This window comes from Neodiprion fabricii, chromosome 1, assembly GCF_021155785.1.
Source record: "Neodiprion fabricii isolate iyNeoFabr1 chromosome 1, iyNeoFabr1.1, whole genome shotgun sequence".
NCBI lineage: Eukaryota > Metazoa > Arthropoda > Insecta > Hymenoptera > Diprionidae > Neodiprion > Neodiprion fabricii.
Genome location: NC_060239.1, coordinates 10199401 through 10222298, shown reverse-complemented (window position 1 = coordinate 10222298; position 22898 = coordinate 10199401). Strand labels below are relative to the sequence as shown.

The window sequence follows — 22898 nt, the reverse complement described above, 5'->3', positions numbered from 1 at the left end:
GGCGCAGATTTTTTCAGCTATCGTTCGCCCTCGAATCGCCCTGGCTTCCGATGCTGCGCTTGATGGTCAAACTTTGGTTACCGGTCATCCAAAAACCCTCGAGGTGACCCAATGGTGCTAATAGCCACTAGCCCTAATCCCCGGAAGGGAGAAAAGAGATGAGACGCCTGAGGCGGTAACCCGGTCGTAATCCTGAAATCCTGATCAGGAGGTAACGACACATCGTAGACCTCCTTGTCTCATCGGTTTCCGATACCGCGTACAGCTGCCGGGTGTCCGCACCCTTTCGAGGGGTGAAATGGCGACGCGTTGTATACTCGGCGCTGAATTTAGGGGAGGGTAAGGATCGAACGGGAATGCCAGGTGGCTACTTTTGCCCGGCGATGCTCTCCTGGTATCATGGCGGGTTTCCGCGACGTTCCACCCTCTGTATAAGGAATCGAAAAATTCACAGATTTCTTCATGATCTCGTCCCGCACCGTCGACCGGTTCCACCCGAGATGTAATTGCTCCGTCCACTTCTCTATGTAGGTGCAAAACCGGACGTCTGTGAAGATATTGCAGTCGGAACAAGTCCCACGTCTGAAAGTTGACAGGAATACAGAATTTGCAGATGGTAGGTATGGTACATTGCTCCAACATCCGATGCACTCTATGGGTGCGCGATTCGATTCGCATTATTATTTGTCGCGTTTCGTTTCGTCTCTTTTAGTTGCGAGTATCGATTGCCCAAACCTCGATGAAGTACGAACTGTTAGGTATGCTATAATGGAGCTTTGAATACAATGAAATCAAATTCCATGCGCGTGATATTAAATTGGAATTTTAATACCATATCATTGGAGTATCGGTGAAATCAACACGCATCAGGATGAGAGGCCAATTTGTCGCTGATTTAATCAAATTACAAACGTGTCAATTTTTTCAAATAATTTTCCATTACTTGCGAGGAAGGTCAATTCGACTCAAACACAATTTTCACTTAGATCAATTAACTGGGTTTAAGTATTACCATATAATTTATATTTGAATAATTTATATTAGAATCTTTACACTTTCTATCGAGTAAAAATACAATTCTGAAATTATATATACGTCTGTGTAATAAGCTACAGTGCAAGGAATACCTGATTCTCACGATACTAATTCTAAGCTCAACCCTCTCGGTCTCGTACTTCCCGGATCTTTCACCCTGTCTGCCAACATTCATCCCCTAATTTACTGCTTTCGCCTCGCCCTACGGGACCGGTAAATTCAATGGATACAACGAACCTACCCAATTTATGCGATTAGACGAGCGTTTCAATTCTCAGTAAAACGTATTCTTAAATTTGCCATATAATGTCTATAAAAGTATTTAAACTGATCAGCCCCTACCGTTGAAATAAAATCGCTTTCTCCTCGCTGTTCCAAAAATGATCCTTAGAGAACGCGAAGATGTTACCCTGCTGCAAAAAGCCATCTCAGTTTACCAATGGAGAACCTCATTTAATTTGTTCAGCCCTAGCTTGCACGCGTGACTTTTTTGCTGACTCAATATTCACCATCCTCATCCTCCCGCGCCCCTCTTTTTTCCGGCCATCGGTTACTTCCTTTTCCGTATGCGGTTCTAGTTGAACATTCCTCGAGATTCCCCCGCTTCACGACTGCGACATCTCGCTCTCGAATATCCGGAACAACGATACTATTGCGATTATGCCTCGCGACCTCCGAAGAGCCTCGGCGAAAGTCGCAATTACACACGACTGGCGGATGTCCTCGGAATGGTCCAAACCGCGAAGTCGACGGTAAACGTCTTCTGTACCGCAACGGGTTATGATATCCTGATAGACAGATGCTGAGGATCATCTCGAAATGCGGACTAGCCCGAGTCCACGGCATCTGGACTATCTCCGTTCGCCTCTGCCAATCTTATGCCAATCCGTTGCAGCCAATTTTTAGCACCATGGTACAGTGCAACCTGTCCATAGTGTCACTCCCAATAGTGCCGCTTCCCCTAATCTGTGCTCTGGCGCTTTCCCCACTAGGACACTCCTATGTTTTTCACATTCTCTTTCAAGTATACAGCTGGTGAAATACGTACATACTTAGTTCAGTGATCCAGTAGTTGCATTTTTTCACGTGGTATTATTGAGAGGGTTGAGAACTAATTCTCGAGAATGAGCGTTTGTAGCCGGAATGGGGGAACCGAGATCCTGAAAAATGTGTTCCCCTCACAGCTCATGCACTATAGGTACTTGCTGCGGAGTTAGCTCGGATTATTGTTCACACGAATTGTCTCTCTTTAATGGACATTTTTTTAACTCGATATTTTCTGCCTGTTTAACAATTTTCCTATATATTCATACCGGTCGGGGCGTGGCTACACAGAATTTTTCCTCATTTGAATCATATCGCCGGGTTACGATTCAATGGTTCAAACTGTAATAGCACCGCTGTAATTTCATGATCGCCTGGTAGTGAGGAGCGTTAAAAGTGAGTGGCGAACAAACTTGCTCAATCGACCAAAAGCAATGGCGAAACCTTCGAGATTAGTTCGAGACCGATTGTCTCGAATCCCTGCCTTCTTTACCTTGAGTTGTGCCGCCTTGCTGTCTACTAGGCGCTCTCCATTTTTGTTCTTCCACTTTTTCGGCAGTTGAACTTGACATATTACTTCAAATATAACACCGACTGCGACGCTGCTACCGTCTCATCCATTTTTGTAAACAATATATTTATTCTATTTTCAAATAGTATCATAACGATTAACGTGAGTGCCATAAAAAGCCAAGGTAGTAGTTTTCCTTTGTATCGAAACTACGTGAATAGTACTTATACTACTTATATACTATATACTATACTAATTTCACTTATGAAATTAAATCAGCCGTCGTAAACTCTAGAATAGTTTAGCAAAATCGCCAATTACATTCTTGTAAATTGGTAACCAAAAATCGATCCTTTCCTTGAACATGTTCTTGTCCATAGTCAGTTCTCGATCGATGATGGCGTACTTGTTCTCCGTCCCCATCGGCTCCCAATTCATCGTTATATATTCGTCTAAAGCAGGCGTAGGATTTCTGTAACGTGGGAATAAATGCGAGATTTGAAAAAAAACGTGCGAGCAGATCGTCTCTCGGTTAAAGCTGTTTTATCTCGGTTATTAATGGCTACTCACCCTGTTTTGGCGAAATTCGCCCAGAGCTTGGTTAGGAGGCGAGTGACTCTTTCCTGGTCAGAGCCCGGTTGCGGTACCGAATTAAGAAAACGATTATGCAATATGAAACCCATCTCGTCTCCGTGAATCACACCTGTTACCCGGAATGAAAAATCAATTAGTCTTTCTTCAATTGTCGTACGCAATTTGCAACATCTGTATTACAGTCTAATCGAACATATATTTCATAGATTTTGATACTAGAACGAAATAAGTATTGTTTTATGAAAGATACCAGATGTACCAGATACGGCTTAAGTACGAGTATTTAACCATAGATATTTTATTAAAGAAATGAACATTTTTAACCATCGAATGTTCGATTCATTTTATTTAATCGATAAATTAACAAACTTGTTCCCAAGCATTTTAATTATGGAATTGAAACTTGCCTTCTGTACCATCGTAGAATCCCATGACTTTAAAAATTCCAAGGTATGAGTCGTAAATGAACAAGTAGTTGTAGGTAGGCGTAGACTTGAGGGAGTTTATTATTGTAAGGGGTATTTGCACGGGGCAAGTGAACATCACATCCATCGTCATCTGAAGAGTTACAGATGAATAAATTTTGTTCCGTTGGTCAACGAAACTATACTTTACGGATTATTAATCCTTTGTCATTGATTACCTGCCCGAATTCTCGCAACAAGTCCTTAGTGAGTGGTTTATCGTCGAGATAAAATTTTCTCATCATATCAGCAATCTGTTTTTGCTGGGCAGTGTCGGTAACATTCAAATCATCTGGTAGGAAATTTTCGAAGTGTTCGTTCATCATATCGGCGGACGTGATGAGCGCTGAAAAGTAATCGATCATTGTCAGTCTCCCTGGCATGGAAACGATCGTGACAAAGCGACGGATATTTCCATCTTGAACAACTATTACCGCTCTTCAAAAACAACGTCTCATTAAGATTCAATCCTGCCATGTACGGTACGTCGGATACTTTTCCTTTCATAATCAACTCCCACGGATCGGCAGGTAGGAAAACTTCTTGACCAACGTCCGGTTCCACGGATGGGATAAACGCATTGTTGTGACCATTCATTGCATTCTAAAATGGTTTGAACGAGATTTAATGCAGGTCCGAAGTGTCGCTCCGCTATTAGATTTAGATGAATTATGAAGCATGGACTTAACCACAAGTTCTCGTTCATTTGTCGAGTTGAAGAGATAAAGCAATGCTGGCGAACAGTCAACAAAAGCGACTATTCGCGTGGATCGATTCGGACATAGGAAGCATGAAGCTCAAAGACAACTTGGTATCAATCATCTGTTTGGCAAGGCTCTCTAAAATATTAAATAATTGAATACAAAAGCGACAGACAGCAATATTGATCGTTAATTCGTTATAACTGCACCGCGACGAGGAACACCAATAAGTGACACACACATATTTTGCTGTTACCTGACACTCACATTTCATGACGTACATGACAAGTTGACTCGCATTATATCACCGATCATTTGCTATTTCTCTATGATGTTTCAGAGAACATCAGCATCTAGCCATAAGCAATATTTCTTTTCTCGAAATTAATCTGGCAATGGGTTCAGGAGATCATTTAATTTCTCCGCCATGATGGAGTCAACCGAAACGCTGAGTCTGAAGTTATTCACCCAGCTCATTGTTCGCTCAGATGAAAATGAGTACACCCGTTTCTCTCAATCCTTTTACCTTAAATCCGTTATGCAATAAAAAAAAAAAAAAAAACTCAGAGGAACAAGAAATAAGAATAACGTATTCTTCAATCAGAGTCTAAGTGTTGTAAAATTGAGAAAAGTAACCGACGCGACGGTCGATTGGAGAATAACTCTTATTTCCTTACCCTGAAGTGTTTTTTTTTTTTTTTTGAAATCCATGAAATGAATCGACCTTCATTACGAGTCAATAACAGCCGTGCGTTAATCGGATCAAATTTCACAATATTACTTTGCTACGTACTCACCTCAGTTTGATCGACGGTCATTGCAGCCTCGACTATTTCATAGCTTGGTAACTGAGTAAGTTCTTTGAGAAGAATAGCAGAATCAGTAGTATCGATACCCAAAGCTTTCCCTAGCTTGAATGCAGCCTCTTTCGCGTGGTGCGTTATGGCCCATGGAGCAACCGCAGAACCGCCCTGCGAAAGCGCGTTCTGGAAAAGTCCTGCGCCAAGAAAAATTCATGAATCGACTATTCGACCATCACACAGAGAAAAATTAGGTATCGTTACAAAAACTGTTTGAATATTGTTGGAATTACGAAAAACGAGATACACGTAACCATTTTGCGCTATTGTCGATCCTTTTTTGGTAATGGCAACGGAAAATCAGTTTTTTCGGTTTACTATACTTTTGTAGTTAAATAAGGCTTTAACATCATTTTATTGTTGCACGAGCATTAAACTTTCGCAACAGTTACAAGAAAATATAGTAACGGTGATCGTAATGAGAAAGAATAGTAACGGATACTAGACTTTCTGGTAACAGCTAGAAAACTAATTTTCATTTTCTATCTAGAACTATATTTTTCGATTGTGGCAAAAAATGAAAATAGTCAAGGACTGACCGGTAACTGGAATTGAAAATTTCTCTCAGTGCAGGTAGGATTAGCGTTGCTTGGGTTAGGAAGTGATCACAGAAATCGAGACTTATTACACTACCAGCGGACATCGGTGACATCATATGATACTGGACAGAAGCACCACCAGAACTCTGACCAAAGATCGTCACCCTGTGAGGACACCCTCCGAAGTACTGAATATTTTCCTGCACCCACTTCAACGCGACATTTTGATCCTTGAGTCCCAAGTTGCCAGGAGCAGCGGAATCCTCGGTGCTCAAAAACCCTTTGGTATGATGATGAAAAAGAGCCTGATTAGACTTTATGCTAATCGAAAACTTTGACGTAATCATCACGTTACAGGCACGGATAACGAACACTCTTTGTGTTTTAGCTCGTAACTTGCACTTGATAAGAACGAAAAAAGATATAATTTTCAAGTATATAAGCGCTGGTTCTCATGAAAATTAAATTTACCACGTGTTCATTAATTCTGTGGGGGTAAACTCAGAACGCAGCTTTTTAACGCGCAGCGTAACCTCTGGTCGTAACTCGAGATAACTACACTTGAGAAACTAACCGAACACTCCTAGTCTAGAGTTGACAGTGACCAGAACAACGTCCTCTTCAACAATGAAGTATGGACCGTAAAAGTCCGTCTCTGCTGAGCCCATATTGAAGCCACCACCATGGAAGAAGACCATAACTGCTTTTCTGGCGTCCTTATTCGGCTCTGGAGTGTAAACGTTTAAGAATAAGCAGTCGTCTTCTCCGACCACCTTATGCCGCATCATGCAGTAGGACACACAACCGGATCCTTGATGGGTCGCATCGTAAACCCCGGACCAGGGTTCCGGCGGTTCGGCAACCTTGGGGAATGCGGGTTGCTTCGATTAATATTCTTTTCTTTTTTTTTTTTTAACGTCAATAGAACACGAGTACAGTGGCTACACTGCTTTTAATTAATCATTCACAGAATGTATACCGAAGAAACTTTTACAGTACCTTAAATTTATTTGGTCCTTGGATAGATTTAGCATATGGAATCCCGGTGAACATGTAAAGTGGTTTTTGATCAAGTAGCGTTTTGGACTTGATCCCCTTCAACTTTCCCTGCCCTATTTCCAGCTCAACTTCCTCAACGGCCAAAATCACCGCCGGAATGAGCAAAACACAAGCGAAGCAAATTATTTGCGCGGACATCATCTCTCGCTTAATACGGATATCCATCAGGTGGTACAGAGATTTTTCGCCTTTTATATCCGCTCTTCCCCCCGATCGCGTTCATCGCCCACCGGACGTTACGCAATATATTGTGTTCACAGATCCTAGACAGCACTTTCGGGTTCGAATCAGAGCCCTGTCGGTGTATTTTTTTACACCGTCGCTTGAACAGATGAAAGAGACAACACGCGATGCTTTATCCATACTTCATTTTTCAAAAATTGCACAGCAGCCACTGCCTGCCAATTTGCGTTGACTAATTACAGATTGCATTGTGATTATCAAGTTTACGAAACGGATTAGTATTTCGATCAGGTAGTTCTCGCTTTGCCCATTGGCTTACGAAAATCGATCAAAATCCCTAACGAACTGTAAAACGTCAGACGATAATTTCATGACATTGACACACGGTGCAATGACGTAACAATTACGGCGTGTGACGTGTCTGTGAACATTGCACGCGAGATTAATGTGTTATCTATTATTAAGCCAGAGAGGAAACTATGAATTGTAAGCACTGCGATTTACCCCGTAATTTTTGCAATTACATTAAATTACTTGGCATTACATTATGCTCATACAATAAATTTAATTTTACCAAGGTCCCGCGGTCTTTAGGCATGATATGCATAATCATGTGTATAAGAACTCGCGTCAAATTAGTTATACCTGAAATGAATTATACGTACACCGGAAGTATTGTTTTGTAACTGATCGTAAGTTCTCCTTCCGTAACTGATGAACTACCGTGACTTCGTTGTCAGGTACACATTACCGTGGCCAGTGAAAAACGAGACCAATTGTCAGTGATAATTCAATTTGGAAACCTTTCGGTTTTTTATTTTTATAACATGTATACACGCCGTATATGTATGCCTGCACAGCGATGTTGGTAGTTTACGGTGCCGATGTCACTTTAACCGGAAGTAAGGCAACTGTCGTATTAGGTGTGATACAAATTACAACGGGGAGCGGACTCTCGGCTCCACCAGTAGTGGCTTTTGATTTTCAGCAGGAGACCAGAGTTCGGAGTAGCGTGTTAAGAAACGGTGCGATCAACGTAGTTTCCTGATCGAGGAATACTCCTGGGAATACGTTCGACACTGAATTATATTGCTTTCAAATGCAATATGCTACCACTGTCATTTTGAGTTTTGGCCCTAGTTACAAGCATTAGCCACAAACGCGTTAAATGGAAATGAAATGTCAACTCGTTGCGACTGAGTTAAACTTGATGAGAAAATTTAAAATTCTTATATATATATATATATTTTACTGGTGAGAAAATTGATTCAATTGCAAGTCACAGAAGTGCGTAGAAATTACGTTGAATCATAATTGTATAGAGAATTGTACGTAGAATTACTTGTGAACTCGCTTAAGCAGGTTGGCTGGGCAAAAGTTGATACTTTTTATTAATTCCACTTCAACATAGTCGTACATTGAGTATTTATCAAATTATTATATTATAATTAAATATGTCTTTCTTTTTCGAGGACGAAATTGGAAATTGATTGATTCGCGCGTGATTTAGCCTGCTGAAATAATTATATGTACTTGAATCCACGTCACGCATTCACCGGTTTATCTGATCTCTACTATTACATATACACCAATCTAAAAATGTTTACTGATACATGCTAAATTTCCTCAAGAAAGACCCATCGGTCTCAATATGTTTTCCTATTACCAAAGAAGCACCAAGCGTACAAGTGAGAGACCGAAATAGATCGCGTTTAGTTCAATACAAGTTTCATTAAAACTCTATTCCCTTCGTATACACCGGGGGCGTAGCTCAGATGGTAGAGCGCTCGCTTAGCATGCGAGAGGTACCGGGATCGATACCCGGCGCCTCCAACTGGAAGATGTGAATTTTTTTGACCACTTATTTCATTTTTTCTCCAATTCCTGCGAATATTTTGCATTTTGCATTAGTCGTGAATTTTCGCGATTCGCAGGAATGGCCGCTGCAGCGCGGACGCGCAATATACGAGATGTCGCCGACGATACCCTGGACTACAAGGGATCCCCGAGATCCAACTGCCCCGCTAGTGCTCACCAGGGAAATCAGCCTGTCGACAGAGTCGACACCTCCATTAATCTTAGCCGGTTGAGGCTGGAAATGAGCCGGATCACGAGCGTCCAAGGACCTGCTCTTGACGGTTACATTGTTACTTCGGACGATGCTCATCAGGTGAATAATGCATTTTATACACTGTATGTATGTACATACGCGCAATGAGAATTCACTCTACAAATTTGTCTACAGTAATGTTTATTAACGCCTTGGGCTTCCGACTAACTCTTTTTTTTTTGATCCGAAACCAAATGCGAGATCGATTATATTTATACGAATTATGTGCCAATGACTTTAAATCTCTCACGTCGGCTACATCCCCAGTTACTATCACATAATTTGTAAACCTATATAGGGAAAGGAATTCTCGAATCAAGAACATAGATTTTGTCGAAGTCCTTCACTTCAATCTAGTATACCTTATTTTTTACAATTACGATTACTTCAATTCAACAATTTCGATTTAGTTGGTTTGTCAAAATGGTTTAGTTGAGCGAATTTCTTGATTCAATCATCATTTTATTTGAAGTTTATGTATTGTTACTCCAAGTCGCATGTTCGTTGACAGAAATAATTGGGTACTCCAAATAAAATAAGTCCGAATCTGGCTAGAAAAAAATTTATATTCATTGAATGACATAGTTTGTTGATCTAACCAGAGCTTGTTCGGCGTAACCGATCGAATCAGTTGCACTAATTTGTTTACGAGGTAAAAGAAACACCGCAGGCTTTGAAACAAGCAAAGAATATATACATACAACGATAAGTATTCGAGGTAGATCCATTAAATATCGGATGAATTCTGCAAAATTTCCAGTCAACAGATTTACAAATGATATGATTCGAAAGAATTTGTATTGTGCGCTTGAATGACTCCAATATTCAATCAATGCAAAAGATTTTTCTAACAACAAGTTTAATTACTTGTTTGAACTATTGAATTCTTGACTCAGAAAAACAAATCGGAACAAGCTTAATTTGCTTTAATAGAGCAGTTTCATATTTAAAAAAAAAAAAAAAACAATCGAGCTGCGTTCAATCAAATTTTTAATGAATTCAACGCACATTTTTTTTATACAAAATTCACATTATCGCAAGGAACTCACGCCGTGTTATCTTGAATAAATTGATAGCATGATCATTCAAAGACTTCTTTCAATTCTACATTAAGTTGCCACAAGTATTTCGTCCGTCAAAAGTATTTTATTTAATTAAATAAGTATTGCGTTCGCCGTATTTGACCACAACATTTAGTAGAATGAAACGATTATCACTTGACTCAAATAATCCGTACCCTTCGTGTACAAAATCGAGCTCGTATTTTGTTTCGGACCGAAAACAAGTTAACCGGAAGCCTAAGGGATTAATGAACATTACTGTGTATTTCATGTAAATTAATTATACGCATTTCATCTAAACATTCAGCCGATGTTTCTTGTAAGATTTTTCAGTGCAAATTAGCCAACCTCTCCGCTTTTTTTCCGCCGTGTCTTTACAATATGCCATATCATCTTCGAATTTTGTATGATTCTCCATCAAATTTCGATATTTTTCCGTATATTTCTTACCGCCGTACTCTAAAAGTATCAGTAGGAGTTATACCGGGCCCAAATGTGGAAACAAACCACCTCGGCGCCTACAGATAAGCAACTGGACGTTACAATTTCGTTCGTGAGATGGAAAATTGTAACTCCTGATGCATATCTTTAAGCGTCAAAACGGCTTGTTTCCACGTTTAGGCCCGGTATAGATACTTTCAATTTTTGTCCGATATTTTTTGCGTAATTTTACAAATTCCTATACTTAGTTCTTGCTGTCTCTGAAAAATTCTTGTTTCTGATCAATTTCTCACAATTTTCGTCTGAAATTCAAACGTAGCAATAAAATCCTGTTGGTTCAGTCATATAAGTAGTTATCCGTGGAATGCAAATTCCAGTTCCAACACGTCTAAGATTCGATTGATTTTAACTGATATCTGTCTGTTAGTTGAACCAACTACCGGTACTGACATGAATTCCGAAGAGTACAATAATATATAAATCTGATAGGATACCACAATTTTTCTACAGCACCTAAGTTTTATGTTTCACAGATTACACTGACAAAGATGCTTCCATTTTCAGACCGTGACGTCGTTCAATCAAGGCCGTCTCGGCCCTTCGGAGGTATATTTTTGTCAAAATCCCCGTTGATTCATAATACATATATCTGTTTTACCAGTGTTCGTTTACCAGTTTTATTTTACCGATACGTGAACCCAGTTATTTTTAAAAGTGTGTTTTCGGTGATACCGCTCGTTCCAACGTAACAGCATGCCAACCCATCCTTGTAGCCATTCCTGTTTAATTTAGATTTTTGAGTTATTTATTTATTGTCGTTTGATTTGGTTCGTTTTTTATTTTATACATAGTTGACGATATTTGATTTAATGCGGATATTCTATTTGTTTTTTCAATCACAAATTCATTTCAGAATTTCCCATTATACCAGATATTTGGAATTTTTACTCCAGATAACATACAGCTATACTCTTGTTTTTTTTTTTTTTTTATATGTAAATTCCATTGCGTCGATCTTGCAATTTGATACCAAATAATTCAATTTCCCATTCAAAGTTACTGATTAGAAGATATAATTCTGAAATGAAATTTACTGTCTTAATTGTCCCAGTTAATAATATCATTTCTTATGATATTAATATCGAAAACAGTGTATCATTACGATGCAATATGCAAATGAATTACGTATACGATACTTCGAATGATATTTAGAAATTGAAGCTCTTTCTCAGAACAAAGTATAACCAAATAAAAAATTAGGTTTTGAAACTTGGGTTTAGGAAAATGTCAAGTCTCTAGTCTTGGATTAGCATGTTGCTGAATGACCATGAAAATCTATAACAGTGGACGCTGCTGGTCGAGTAAGACAACATTTTGAATAACCTACTTTTTACACAGCACAACGAAAAAATATGGAATGATGTCTGAAAATACCAATCCTATTCTACAGACGGTTCAATTAGTATGAACCAGCTGGTAAAAATCTATTCTGAGATGAAACGTTTATTTCCGCAAGAATTGCATAAAAGCTATCCTCTTCGTATTTTGTTCCCTAAATTTTGTACAATTTTAAAAACGTTAATACCAAATGATTTAGACGCTATTTGCGCGTACTTTTACCAGAGAGAAAGATTGTGCATGATCTGAAATCGCTAGTAGCAGTCGATCAAAGTTGCTGCCGAGAATTAAGAAAATTTCGTCTTATTTTTGCAGCTCTCTAGCTGAGGAAGTTCTGAAGGTTTTCTTTGTTTCGTATTCCTGAGAGTCCTACGAATCGATTTCGAGACAGACTGATTTTAGCCCAAAAAATCGTAAAAATCTAAGACTTACTGCTTTGTTTTTTTTCGACAAATTTGGATAGATTTTTAGAAACATTAGAATCAATTTTTTCACACTCTGTGTGGACATACTTTCACGGGATTGTACTCGGGACGATAAAAAATACAATTAACGCAACGAAAGCAGAAATTTCAGAGGCTAAAAAGAAGTAGGACTGTGGTTAATAGTAATTATAGATGGCAATTATGACGTGATAGTTTTAAATAGCTGAATAATAGCTCGTGTAAGAAAGGTATCGACTTATCAAAGACTCACTTGATTTTTAGAATATCGTACCTAATTATCGCTTATTCATATTTATTTTTTAATATTCTCGCAAGACTGAAACTTGTAGGTTGCAGTAATCAGCAATAATATTTACAGGATAACATGAAGTGTACTATTAACATAATTTTTCAGATTTCATTAGAACTTTCTTGTCCTAGAAGCTGGATCACGAATATTATTGCATGTTATTTTGAACAATCGAGACACGTCGTTAAACTTAAAAAATTCGCTTTTAATAGTGTAATATTTTTCTGCTACCGCATCATACATCAGTATTGTTAAAAACTTTTAACATAAATAAAAATTTACGTCTGGTGGAATAGAGTGTAGAGTGCAGGTCCATACTTTCAGCGTGAGAATTATTATCAATTCGGTAGTTAATTAGGACGTTTTACTCTGCAGAGTGAGACTGTCGCACCGCATGATGCAAGAAGGGAATACATCACAGGATTTTTCGGTAGTTTCGGAGAGGCTCTAGTCACTCAAGATAAAGCTGTTTTCTGGACTGACGGAAGGTATCACATACAGGCAGATAAGCAGCTTAGCTGCGATTGGACTCTGATGAAACTTGGCAATGAAAATGTAAGTTTAACAACTTTACAACTATATATTTCTTTTTATAATACATGTACACACGTAAAAGTCAAGTGTCCGGCTAAATTCCAGGACATGGAAAACTGTATATCGAATATTCGATATGAAAGTTATTCTTAATTTCATAACAATATTGGACGTGATATAACGTCTGAGAATTTGAGGTTCACAATATGGGGGAAAACATTATTCTTACAATATTTGTTAGGTAGGTCCCAAGTTCTCTGTGATATCTGAATCCTACAATATTGGCATTGCGATTAGATAGATTCAATTGTCCAAAAATCATAAATTGCTAATTTCATTTTTATTCAAATGAATGAAATCATACTTTTCTCTACTTTAAGATGCTACAGTCAGTCCTTATCAACCGTGTGAGTTGTCACTTATTTTCACTATCATGAGAGCCTAAGCATCACTGAGACAAAAAAATCTGCATGTCCCGTAATGTTACGTCTAATACCGAGTACAAAAATTCAAAAACTTCAATTCTTACGTGACAACAACGCCAGAATATACCTATATTTGTACAATTAATTGTAATTCAATTACAGAAATATATCTTTAGGCATTATTGTTACCTGAAAGAAAATATTTTTTTTTCCTCGGTATTGCATGTCAAATTGTGCTAATTGCGATTTTCTCGAGTCAGTAACATGTAGACTTTAATAATAATAAAAATAAGTGATTCTTTACGCGGTCGGTAAAGCCGTACTCTAGAGTGATTGTGCAATACAAGTCTCTTAATTCACTGTGTGATGCTAACGTTTGGAACCCCTCCTAATACTCGGCAAGTTTCGATGTGAGTCGGTAAGAGTTGAAACGGTAACTTGTCGACCGAAAAAATACTTGAAACTTCTTTGGTACTGTAACATGACACAAACTTGACTTGAACTTTTTAGTATCACCGCTAGATGGCTTCTAGGTTAGCAGATTCTCGCGTTAAATATAATTCCGCACAGAAATATATTTTAAATCCGGACCTCATTTAGACAAGATCATACTTCACAGGATCATTTCTGTAGTATATCTTCACAATCTCTCTACTCAACAGTGGAGTTGATGCAGCCACGATGAGGAGTAAGAACTCTTCTCTCTGAGCGTGAGAACGACCTGTTGTACGGCCAGTTCGTACAATCGGTCATCGATGATCGTTCACCTGAAGCACTACGTGCAACAGGAATGGGAGAATGAGTATTCTGAGTGGTCTCCTACATAATTGTCAAACGTAACTGATCTTAGGATTCAGAGAAGGTTGGGAATTTAATATAAGCCAGGGTTGAAGCTGATAAAAGTGATACTTGAGCCAAATATCCATACGAACCACGGTTAGCAGAACAAATACTATCCTGATTTTCCTAAACATTTTCTTTGAAAATTCATCGAGTAAACATATTGCAAAGGAAATGATTTTATGCAATGGCAAAAGTGAAGTACTAATGGAAATTTACGAAGGTCCCCACGCTGTCCCAGTGGCTGTTGCACGAGTTTCAATCCAAAGAGAATGAAACGCGAATTGGAGCGGACCCTGCTCTGATCCCAGCATTTACGTGGGAAAATTGGGAATACGACCTGTGTAAGTTGCTATTGAAAATTCATATAGAGTTATGCAGTTGAGCTGTAACGATTTTTTATAAAAAATATTCATCTCGGTTTCCGTGCTAATTCGAGTGTACGTCCAATTACTTGTACCGTTCGTAATGTTCAAATAAGAAACATTACCAATGACTTTGTATTGGTTGATTGACTAAAAAACGAATACTAATTATTGTTTTGTTATTCATAGGTATGGGTATGAAGTATAATCAATTAAATGGCAGCCTTGTTGTTACAATAAATAAATATTATAAGAATAAAGGTTAACAGTAATTTTATTGAATTTTGTTTACATGGGTATAAATTTAAATTAGTCTCCAAGACCATTTACAAAATTAATTTCTAATTTCATTTTTTCTGAAACAGATGTTATAAAAGTAGCCAGTAATTACAATATTTATTAATTACTATTTTCATAGCATCTAAAAAAAAACCTGTCCAGAAAACTGACAAAGATGCTATATTGTATTTAACGAGATTTGAGAAAATTACGTAAGGAATTGTCCAATCTCCCCTCTACGCCATATAGAGCTCCATACAAAATTTTGACCCTCCCCACTTCCTAAAAACCTTACGTTATTTTTGAACGGCCCTTCGCCGAATTACTTGCAATTATACCATTTAAACAACATTGAAATATTCTAAATCAGTGTTATTAATGTTCCTGGCAAATCTGTACAATAAAATCTCATTCCACAGTAAACACATCGGTCAAGTTAGTCGCAGTTCACAATAACCTGATAGATGCAATCTGGCAAACGGATCGACCGCCGTATAATGCCGATCCTGCTACCGTTCTGGAAGATAAATATGCGGGTCGACCGTGGCAGGAAAAGATTCGTGAAGTTAGGAGGGAAATGGAACTTGTGGGTGCAAATGCTCTGGTCCTGACCGCCCTTGACGAAATTGCCTGGCTATTCAACATTCGTGGCAATGACATCCCTTATACCCCAGTCTTACGGTCATATGCCCTCATCACCGATGGTGCTATTCATTTGTACGCTCCTGAACAAAAACTGCACAGATCTGTCCGCATACATCTGAAAACTGACGCTTGCTTTCATGCTGACTGCGTCAAGTAAGTTCTCACAAATACATGTAAGCCACCGATTTAGCGATGTATAAATACTCCGGATACAGACCTTCGATCTATTACTTGACGGCTTTTAATGATTTTTTGTGATTCTTACGTATTTTGATCTAAATGGAAATAGAATTTTATCGATTGGAGTCTACGTGAAATTTTAAACTGGCTGAACGTTACAGTAATTATTTAGATGAAAAACAAAATCTCGACAGTAGGTACGATATGGAGACACTACGGTTTCTCAAACGTATAACCGTTTATATCTGACCTTAGAGTTCACAATTATACGTCTATCTGGTACGATCTGAGGACCATGGCACAGGCTTGGAAGAGTGTCTGGTTACCTGCCCAGTGCGGCTACGCAAGGGGTGCTTCCCAAGAGATTTTCATATCCGTGAGTATTGATATTGGTGGGAAAAGATAATTGTAAGAATAATATATAAAAGTTGGAGTTTCAAGAGGCATATTAAATTGTTGAAACTCATTTCTGCCAGAGGAAACCCAGTGAAATAGGTCAACTTACAAACCATCGGAAAAATTGAACCTATATTGAAGATAATTATATAGTACCAATAATATATCTTAGACTGTGCCTAATTATCGTTGGACATCGAATTTTTGAATGATAATATTAGGAAAAAATTGGTAGTGTTAAAATCGGGAATGAAAAATATTTCTCACACAATAAAACATCATAAAACAATCTTCGCAAGTACTTACAAAGAATTGAAAATCTGACTCAGTCTCAGTCCCCATAAGTGTATAATTAATCATGTGCTTATAAATATTTTTATCGATAACATCGACACAGATCCCGCAATCTATACGGCTGATAAAACCGTCACCAATAATCGCAATGCGTGCGGTAAAAAATCCTGTGGAAATACGAGGCATGGAACAAGCTCATATTAGAGATGGAATCGCAATGTGCGAAATCCTTTCCTACATCGAGGAGCAACTTGAGCTAGGCACCAAGGGCTGGGACGAGCTTCAGGTGTCTAGATTCGCTAAAGCAGTACGTATGGAACAGGAAAATGCCGTGGGTATATCCTTCCCTACGATAGCAGGCTACGGACCTCACGCTGCCTTGCCACACTATGAACCAGCCGTTGCTACCAGTTTAACACTCGGCACGGATTCTACCCTGGTAATTGATTCCGGTGGCCAATACCTCGGTAATTTTTCAAAATAATTTGATTGCTATTTCCTTGTTTTCATTTTTGAATTTGACGTAATTATTTTCTTGTCATCAGACGGTACTACAGACGTGACAAGAACTGTCCATTACGGCCAACCGACGAAAGAACAAAAAGAGGCTTACACCCGAGTCCTGATTGGCTCGATACAATTAGCTTCACTAATCTTCCCTGCTGAGTTAAGAACAGACCAACTTGATCTTCTGGTCAGGGAACCCTTGTGGTCAGTTGGTCGCGACTACCAACACGGAACTGGCCATGGTGTCGGGCATTATTTGTCTGTTCACGAACGTAAGTGACATATGTTACCAATCAAGCAAACACACAGTTTTTCTTTCTATATTAAATAAACAAACGAACGGAAAGGGTTCAAACTTCGACGGCTGGGTAAATGACAGTCTTCGAACGTAAAATTATCATGCGAACCTCGAAGATTCATTAATTCTGTAAGATCGTGCAACTACCAAAAATTAAAGGTTCTTTTGCAGAGGGATTATTGCATGATACTCCATTATTTTTGCATATGTGTGTTCGGCATTGAATTTGAAATGCGGCTATCATCACCTGAATCGCATCAGTCCTGCGTAGGCTTGCAGAATAGTCATAATAAATGCCATGGTAATTTTTTTATAGATTTCGGTAATTGAATCAAAACTTCGTTAGATTCTGAAACTCATAAATCATGTAATCTCAAAGAAACAATCCAGTACGTAGCATCGTTTCGGAGATGTATTCAATTTTTTGTCAAAATCGACTGGAACTTCCTCTTAAAACCCAAGCGTTTAATTGAAATACATTCGACTGTAACTGTAATAAAATTTCATTTTTAAAAAAGAAATAAAGAAACTTTGCGAAGAGTTTTCACAACTTGCTTAATTTTTGATACTACATTTCAAAAGAAAAACAGAATAATGTTGACAAGTGCGAGAAAATTACAAAATTTGTCGATATTACAAACATTTTTCTGAATGCTGTGTCTCTACGAGCTTTTCGCAGTAAAATTTCAATTTACAGACTTTTGCAAAAAGATTTTGAGTAGTTGGAAAACTTATCTAAACCAAAAATTATTACTTCAGCTCCCATCAGTGTATCATACGATACATCGACTGATGAATGTGCCCCTGTCAATCTTCAACCAGGATATTTTCTTTCCAATGAACCTGGGTATTATAAGGAGGGTGAATTCGGTATCCGATTAGAAAATGTTTTACAGGTCGTTGAAACTAATATGACGGTAAGGAGCTTATACAGATTTAATTGTAATTCAATATGTTAAACATAGGTATACTGATATTCAGTTGCAGAGCTTAGATCGGCTTATAATATGTGTTTTTTGACAGCATCATTCTGGACGAAAGTTTCTTAAGTTCAAAGATGTCACACTGGTTCCTTACGAGCCAAAACTCATCGATCTGGAATTATTGACACCATCACATGTAAGTTTCAGTACTTTCAACATTCCATGATAAGAGAGCATTTCCAAATAACACTAACGAACATTAACTTATTTGATGAAATCCTAAAGTTTCTGTTATTTTCGTGTATTACAGCGGCATTGGTTAAATGCGTATAATGAAAGAATCAGAAAAGAGGTCGGCACTGAATTGAAGAAACGTAGAAAAATAAGCAGCTACAACTGGATGATTCTTCGTACTCTACCCATTCCTGAGGTTGGATCCGGATCAAGTTTATCTGCCCTTCCTCACCACTCGTTCCTTTTTTTTGCATTAACAGTTACACACGTATTCCTGGATGGAAGAGGTAATTTACCATCGTATTTCATTTCCTAAGAATTTTACTATTTTGGATCGAGAATTGCAGAGATTTAGGTATCCACATACTTCACAGAATAAGATATGTATTATCTTTATACGACATTGTTAAATGGCGAAGACAAGCTTAAAAGCTTTTTCAAATTATCATAATTTTTTGATTGGAAACTTTATATTAATTTTAATAATTAACAATATGTTTGAACTTTGGATCCACATCAATTTTAGAGGAGTTTTAGGACCAACAATTTCAATGGATACTAATGGTGACTTGGTAGTTTTTGTTTCAACCACATAAAAGTTGTGTTGAACTAATATGCTAATATTTGATAATTAAAGTAAAATCAGCATCCGAAAATTACATTAAAACATACAGAAATTTAAACAAATTAATGTTTAAATACGATCTCTAATTTTACGTGTACAAGTGATGAATTTATTTGTTTTAGGTCTATAGAAAGAGTGTGCAGCTACTTGATGAACATCTCAAAACTCTGTTATAGAACTTTTCATTCATAAATCTGAAGACTTGACAGCCGTTGATGCTATCTGTGTTAGATACTACATGTAGATCGTATATTGCGATAATAGTATAACCTGTATACTAAGCTACGTATTAGTAATTACTTTTAGCTAAAGCCCAGTATTCAATTTCAAGGCTTACCTCTGATCTCATTCGAACAACGCAGTTCAACGAATCAGAAACAAACTTTGTTTAAATTGCATCGAGCATAGAATTGAGCTTAGTTTAAACCAAAGTTTAAACTCGTGAAAATTAACTGGTCCTGAGATTTTTTGAGTATTGTAGTTTTTTTAAACCTACTTTTGTAGCATTTTGCAGGTGTATTAAAGTATAGGTATAAGAAAAGATTGGCCTTAGTGTCAAAATGGTTTCACTTTGCTAACCGATTTATCACTTTGAACTTTATAGCAATTAATTCTAAAAGGATAAAAATTGAATAAAAATAAATACACGCCTGAGTAGTACATGATATTTGGTTTCGTGTTATTTTGAATGCATTTCATCCTTCGTAAAAATGATTATAATTTGTAGTTTAAGAATTAAGCCAAGAAGACACAGAAATATGCATACATCATTCATTATACGTACATACGTTCATATAATTATACCATTCGCTTCTTGTTATATATTATTTTACATTTTTTTTCATAATTTATAAAATAGATAATAGATGGCTGCTAATTAATTGTCTACGGATGTAGCAATTAATAAAAACTAAATGCTACTGAATTATTTCGAAATCACATCCGGGTGAATTTTCTTCGTCCGAAAAATGACTTAAAACATGTTCGTGAAATTCCGCGCAATTGATTGTTTTTCCATATATCATTTCACACATAGGGCAAATTTTGTTTTCAACTTCACTGCACCCGTCTGTCGTATAATTCATATTTTCTGGTAATGCGGTGGAGTTCGGAATGAGACTTGTTTGTGTAGCACCATTTTCTTTTAAGCTGTCATCTGAATTAAACTGAGTTCCTGCTTGACACATTTTTTTCCTAGCATTGTCACGACAACTCTTACACATTGCTCCTGTAAAGACAAATAAAAAGTAATACGTCATTGTAGATATCGTCTAAGTTATGAAGAGCTATAAAATTACGAGGTTTCATCTCGTAACATTAACGTAAGAATACTTTGAAAGAAAAATCGTAATTCTGTAATTTTAAACTGATTTCGAAAGATTCAAATTCATGAAATATTAATATGTTAATATTGTATTACAGTTTACTGAATTGCAGATGATCCTAATGTTGTAAAATGATGACATGTTATAAAAATATACCGTTACCTAAAGGTTAAGGACACTGATATAAAATTATTCTTCACTCTTCTTGAGTTGCTTACCTTTCTTTATTGTTTTCAATTTTCCTATAATTGTTTTAAGCTTGGTCTGCTGTGAGAGTAATATGTGTTTTGTATGAGACAATCTTGTATCATGTTGTTTCAATTGTTCCATACAATCAGAGTTCATAGACTCAGGATAAAAATAGTCCATGTTCTGGAGATTAATTTCAGAAGTATTCTGCATTTCTACCATCTTGAAAATTAGAGAATTTGAAGATTACCAAATCTTGCTACAGATCGTCAACAATCTCTAGACACTAGTTATACTTTAGATTTGACTATTCTATATGTTTTTACATAAATTAATAAATAATCATCATGCTGCGCAAAACAATTCATGTTTATAATTTCCTAACCTCTGCATATTGCTGCTCCAACTCAGACTTTTCCATTTTAATACTATTTATTAGTTTCAATGAAATTTCTTCCAAACTAGTTTCGTTGGATTCTGAAATAATAAAATTCAGTATTACAAAACTATTATGCAGAAATAGACTTGACTAAAATTTGTTTGATAGCATCTCAGACTAATTCACTCTAAAATAACATTTAGTCTGATCGGAGTTGAAAGTTTTGATTTACAATTAGTAAAATTATTGGGTAATTGTGTTTTCCCACAATTAATACTACCGTTAAGTCAGTTAAACTGTAAAATTAATACACCTTAATAATACTCTACCTCTTTGTACGCACGTGAAACAATCTTACCAAGATCAGCAGGCACGAGAAACTGGTCTGATTCATTTTTGCTGAGGTTGAAGTCCAGTCTCATATTATAAGACAGAGCTTCCAGGGGTTGAGTAGATGGATGTTGCTGTAGAGCATCTGATATTTTATTTAAATGATTTCCAAGATTCTTATTCGTCTTTGTTAATCGTGACAAACGTTTCCACAGTTGACGATTTTCATTTGCGACCATGAATATGTGATGTGTTAACTGTGTCTTTATCCTTGTCAGCTGCTCGACTTTATCCTTAAAAGAAAAAAAAACGAAAACAAATGTAACACTGTCATTATTCCAAAATGCATAGCAAGAAAATTGATGACACGAGGAGGGTGAGCAGAGATGTAAAAGTAAATAAAACTGACGTTGATTGATGTAGAGTGCTTCGCGTCACAAAATAAGTGTAAATTTCATTCGTCAGTAATTTAGTAGCTGATGTGATAAGACAGGTTTATTAAATGGTAAGTCGTTTATATAGCTACTATTTGAAATAACATTTCAGAAGTGATCTCAGTACGAAAAAACCTATGGAAATGTCCACGTAACCTAACAATCGAAATAATGCTTCACTCATACTCACGGTCAAAATTTGTAATTCGGTAATTTGGTTATCTCCAGTGGCAGGAAGCATAGCTGTGCTGGATTCTCTATAGCATTTTACGCGCAGACTAGCATTCTCCCGTTCTGCGATGTCCAGTCTCTTTTGAAATTGTTGACAGCGTTCTTTCATTGTTTGTAAAGCAACCTGAAGCGCATATTGGGATCCAAAATTTTCATCCAATATTTCAGACATCGTTGAAAATTACTATTCTTAACTAATAGACAATCGGCACGCTATTCAACTGGGATGTACAGGATTAGCTGATGAATGAATTAGTCACCCACAGCGCCACGCGTATCACATATCACTTTTCGATTCTCTAATATTTCACGCACTTTCAAGTATTAGGCGTTCTCCACTTTCTGAAATCTTAATGTGTATTTGTCAAAACTCGAAGTGCTGTGAACAGCTGTCGAATAGAAAAATCGATGTACGTGTAGTTCGCAGCCTTGCTGTCCGATAAAGATTTTTCATCATTATGTATGAATCTGCCATTGGCTGAAGAACATGAAGACAGTGGCTTTGGTGTGAGGACCGGAAATCGTTGTGCGCTTGCGTCCCCTGAGATGTTTTAACGGTAGAGTTGAGAACTTCAGCAGAACAAGAGAGTCACCGATTTCGACGGGCTGCTGGCTGCATTCACCTTCCGAGTAACAGTCTTCGCAATGGTAAGCCCAAGCCGGTACTTAGGCTGTGTGTACTTACCGACTTTTCGGCGATACATGAAATTAATAATGAAAATGAATTTCT

At 37.4% G+C, this 22898-nt stretch overlaps 3 protein-coding genes and 2 non-coding genes across 8 annotated transcripts in view; 3 read left to right on the top strand and 2 right to left on the bottom strand.

Moving 5' to 3' along the window:
• LOC124187942 (xaa-Pro aminopeptidase 1-like) overlaps nucleotides 1-20778 on the top strand; it is a 42170-nt gene extending 21392 nt beyond the window's left edge. The window contains exons 1-13 of one of the 3 annotated variants that reach the window (XM_046580150.1): nucleotides 7838-8015; nucleotides 8925-9160; nucleotides 11167-11208; nucleotides 13111-13290; nucleotides 14758-14878; nucleotides 15598-15976; nucleotides 16259-16379; nucleotides 16797-17160; nucleotides 17239-17472; nucleotides 18258-18415; nucleotides 18522-18617; nucleotides 18732-18942; nucleotides 19403-20778. In XM_046580150.1, the coding sequence (XP_046436106.1) occupies nucleotides 7853-8015; nucleotides 8925-9160; nucleotides 11167-11208; nucleotides 13111-13290; nucleotides 14758-14878; nucleotides 15598-15976; nucleotides 16259-16379; nucleotides 16797-17160; nucleotides 17239-17472; nucleotides 18258-18415; nucleotides 18522-18617; nucleotides 18732-18942; nucleotides 19403-19410 (2313 nt within the window). In that variant the 5' untranslated portion in view covers nucleotides 7838-7852 and the 3' untranslated portion in view covers nucleotides 19411-20778. Of the gene's footprint in view, nucleotides 1-7837; nucleotides 8016-8924; nucleotides 9161-11166; nucleotides 11209-13110; nucleotides 13291-14757; nucleotides 14879-15597; nucleotides 15977-16258; nucleotides 16380-16796; nucleotides 17161-17238; nucleotides 17473-18257; nucleotides 18416-18521; nucleotides 18618-18731; nucleotides 18953-19004 lie in introns of those variants that run through there. The other 2 variants (XM_046580159.1, XM_046580141.1) reach the window with 2 other exon arrangements.
• LOC124187956 (cholinesterase 1-like) lies at nucleotides 1599-6983 on the bottom strand. Its single transcript, XM_046580172.1, has 10 exons — nucleotides 6748-6983; nucleotides 6323-6611; nucleotides 5843-6028; nucleotides 5147-5346; nucleotides 4083-4251; nucleotides 3828-3994; nucleotides 3592-3742; nucleotides 3161-3293; nucleotides 2853-3062; nucleotides 1599-2813 (listed from the first exon to the last, which is right to left on the bottom strand). The coding sequence occupies exons 1-9, from the start codon at nucleotides 6970-6972 to the stop codon at nucleotides 2882-2884; spliced, it is 1701 nt and encodes a 566-aa protein (XP_046436128.1). The 5' UTR covers nucleotides 6973-6983; the 3' UTR covers nucleotides 1599-2813; nucleotides 2853-2881.
• On the top strand, nucleotides 8751-8823 carry Trnaa-agc. Its single transcript has one exon. It is a non-coding gene; the product is annotated as a tRNA-Ala (tRNA).
• Nucleotides 14297-14510, top strand: LOC124174517. Its single transcript, XR_006868949.1, has one exon. It is a non-coding gene; the product is annotated as a small nucleolar RNA U3 (small nucleolar RNA).
• LOC124187966 (protein spindle-F) lies at nucleotides 19472-22649 on the bottom strand. Of its 2 annotated transcripts, none has more exons than XM_046580181.1 (5): nucleotides 22128-22649; nucleotides 21517-21796; nucleotides 21180-21271; nucleotides 20824-21016; nucleotides 19472-20508 (listed from the first exon to the last, which is right to left on the bottom strand). In XM_046580181.1, exons 1-5 carry the CDS (start codon nucleotides 22338-22340, stop codon nucleotides 20198-20200), a joined length of 1089 nt encoding a protein of 362 aa, XP_046436137.1. In that variant the 5' UTR covers nucleotides 22341-22649; the 3' UTR covers nucleotides 19472-20197. The 2 variants fall into 2 exon arrangements, with proteins under 2 accessions (XP_046436137.1, XP_046436146.1); XM_046580190.1 differs by having other exon boundaries at nucleotides 21532-21796; nucleotides 22128-22648.
• Between the last annotated feature and the right edge of the window lie 249 nt (nucleotides 22650-22898).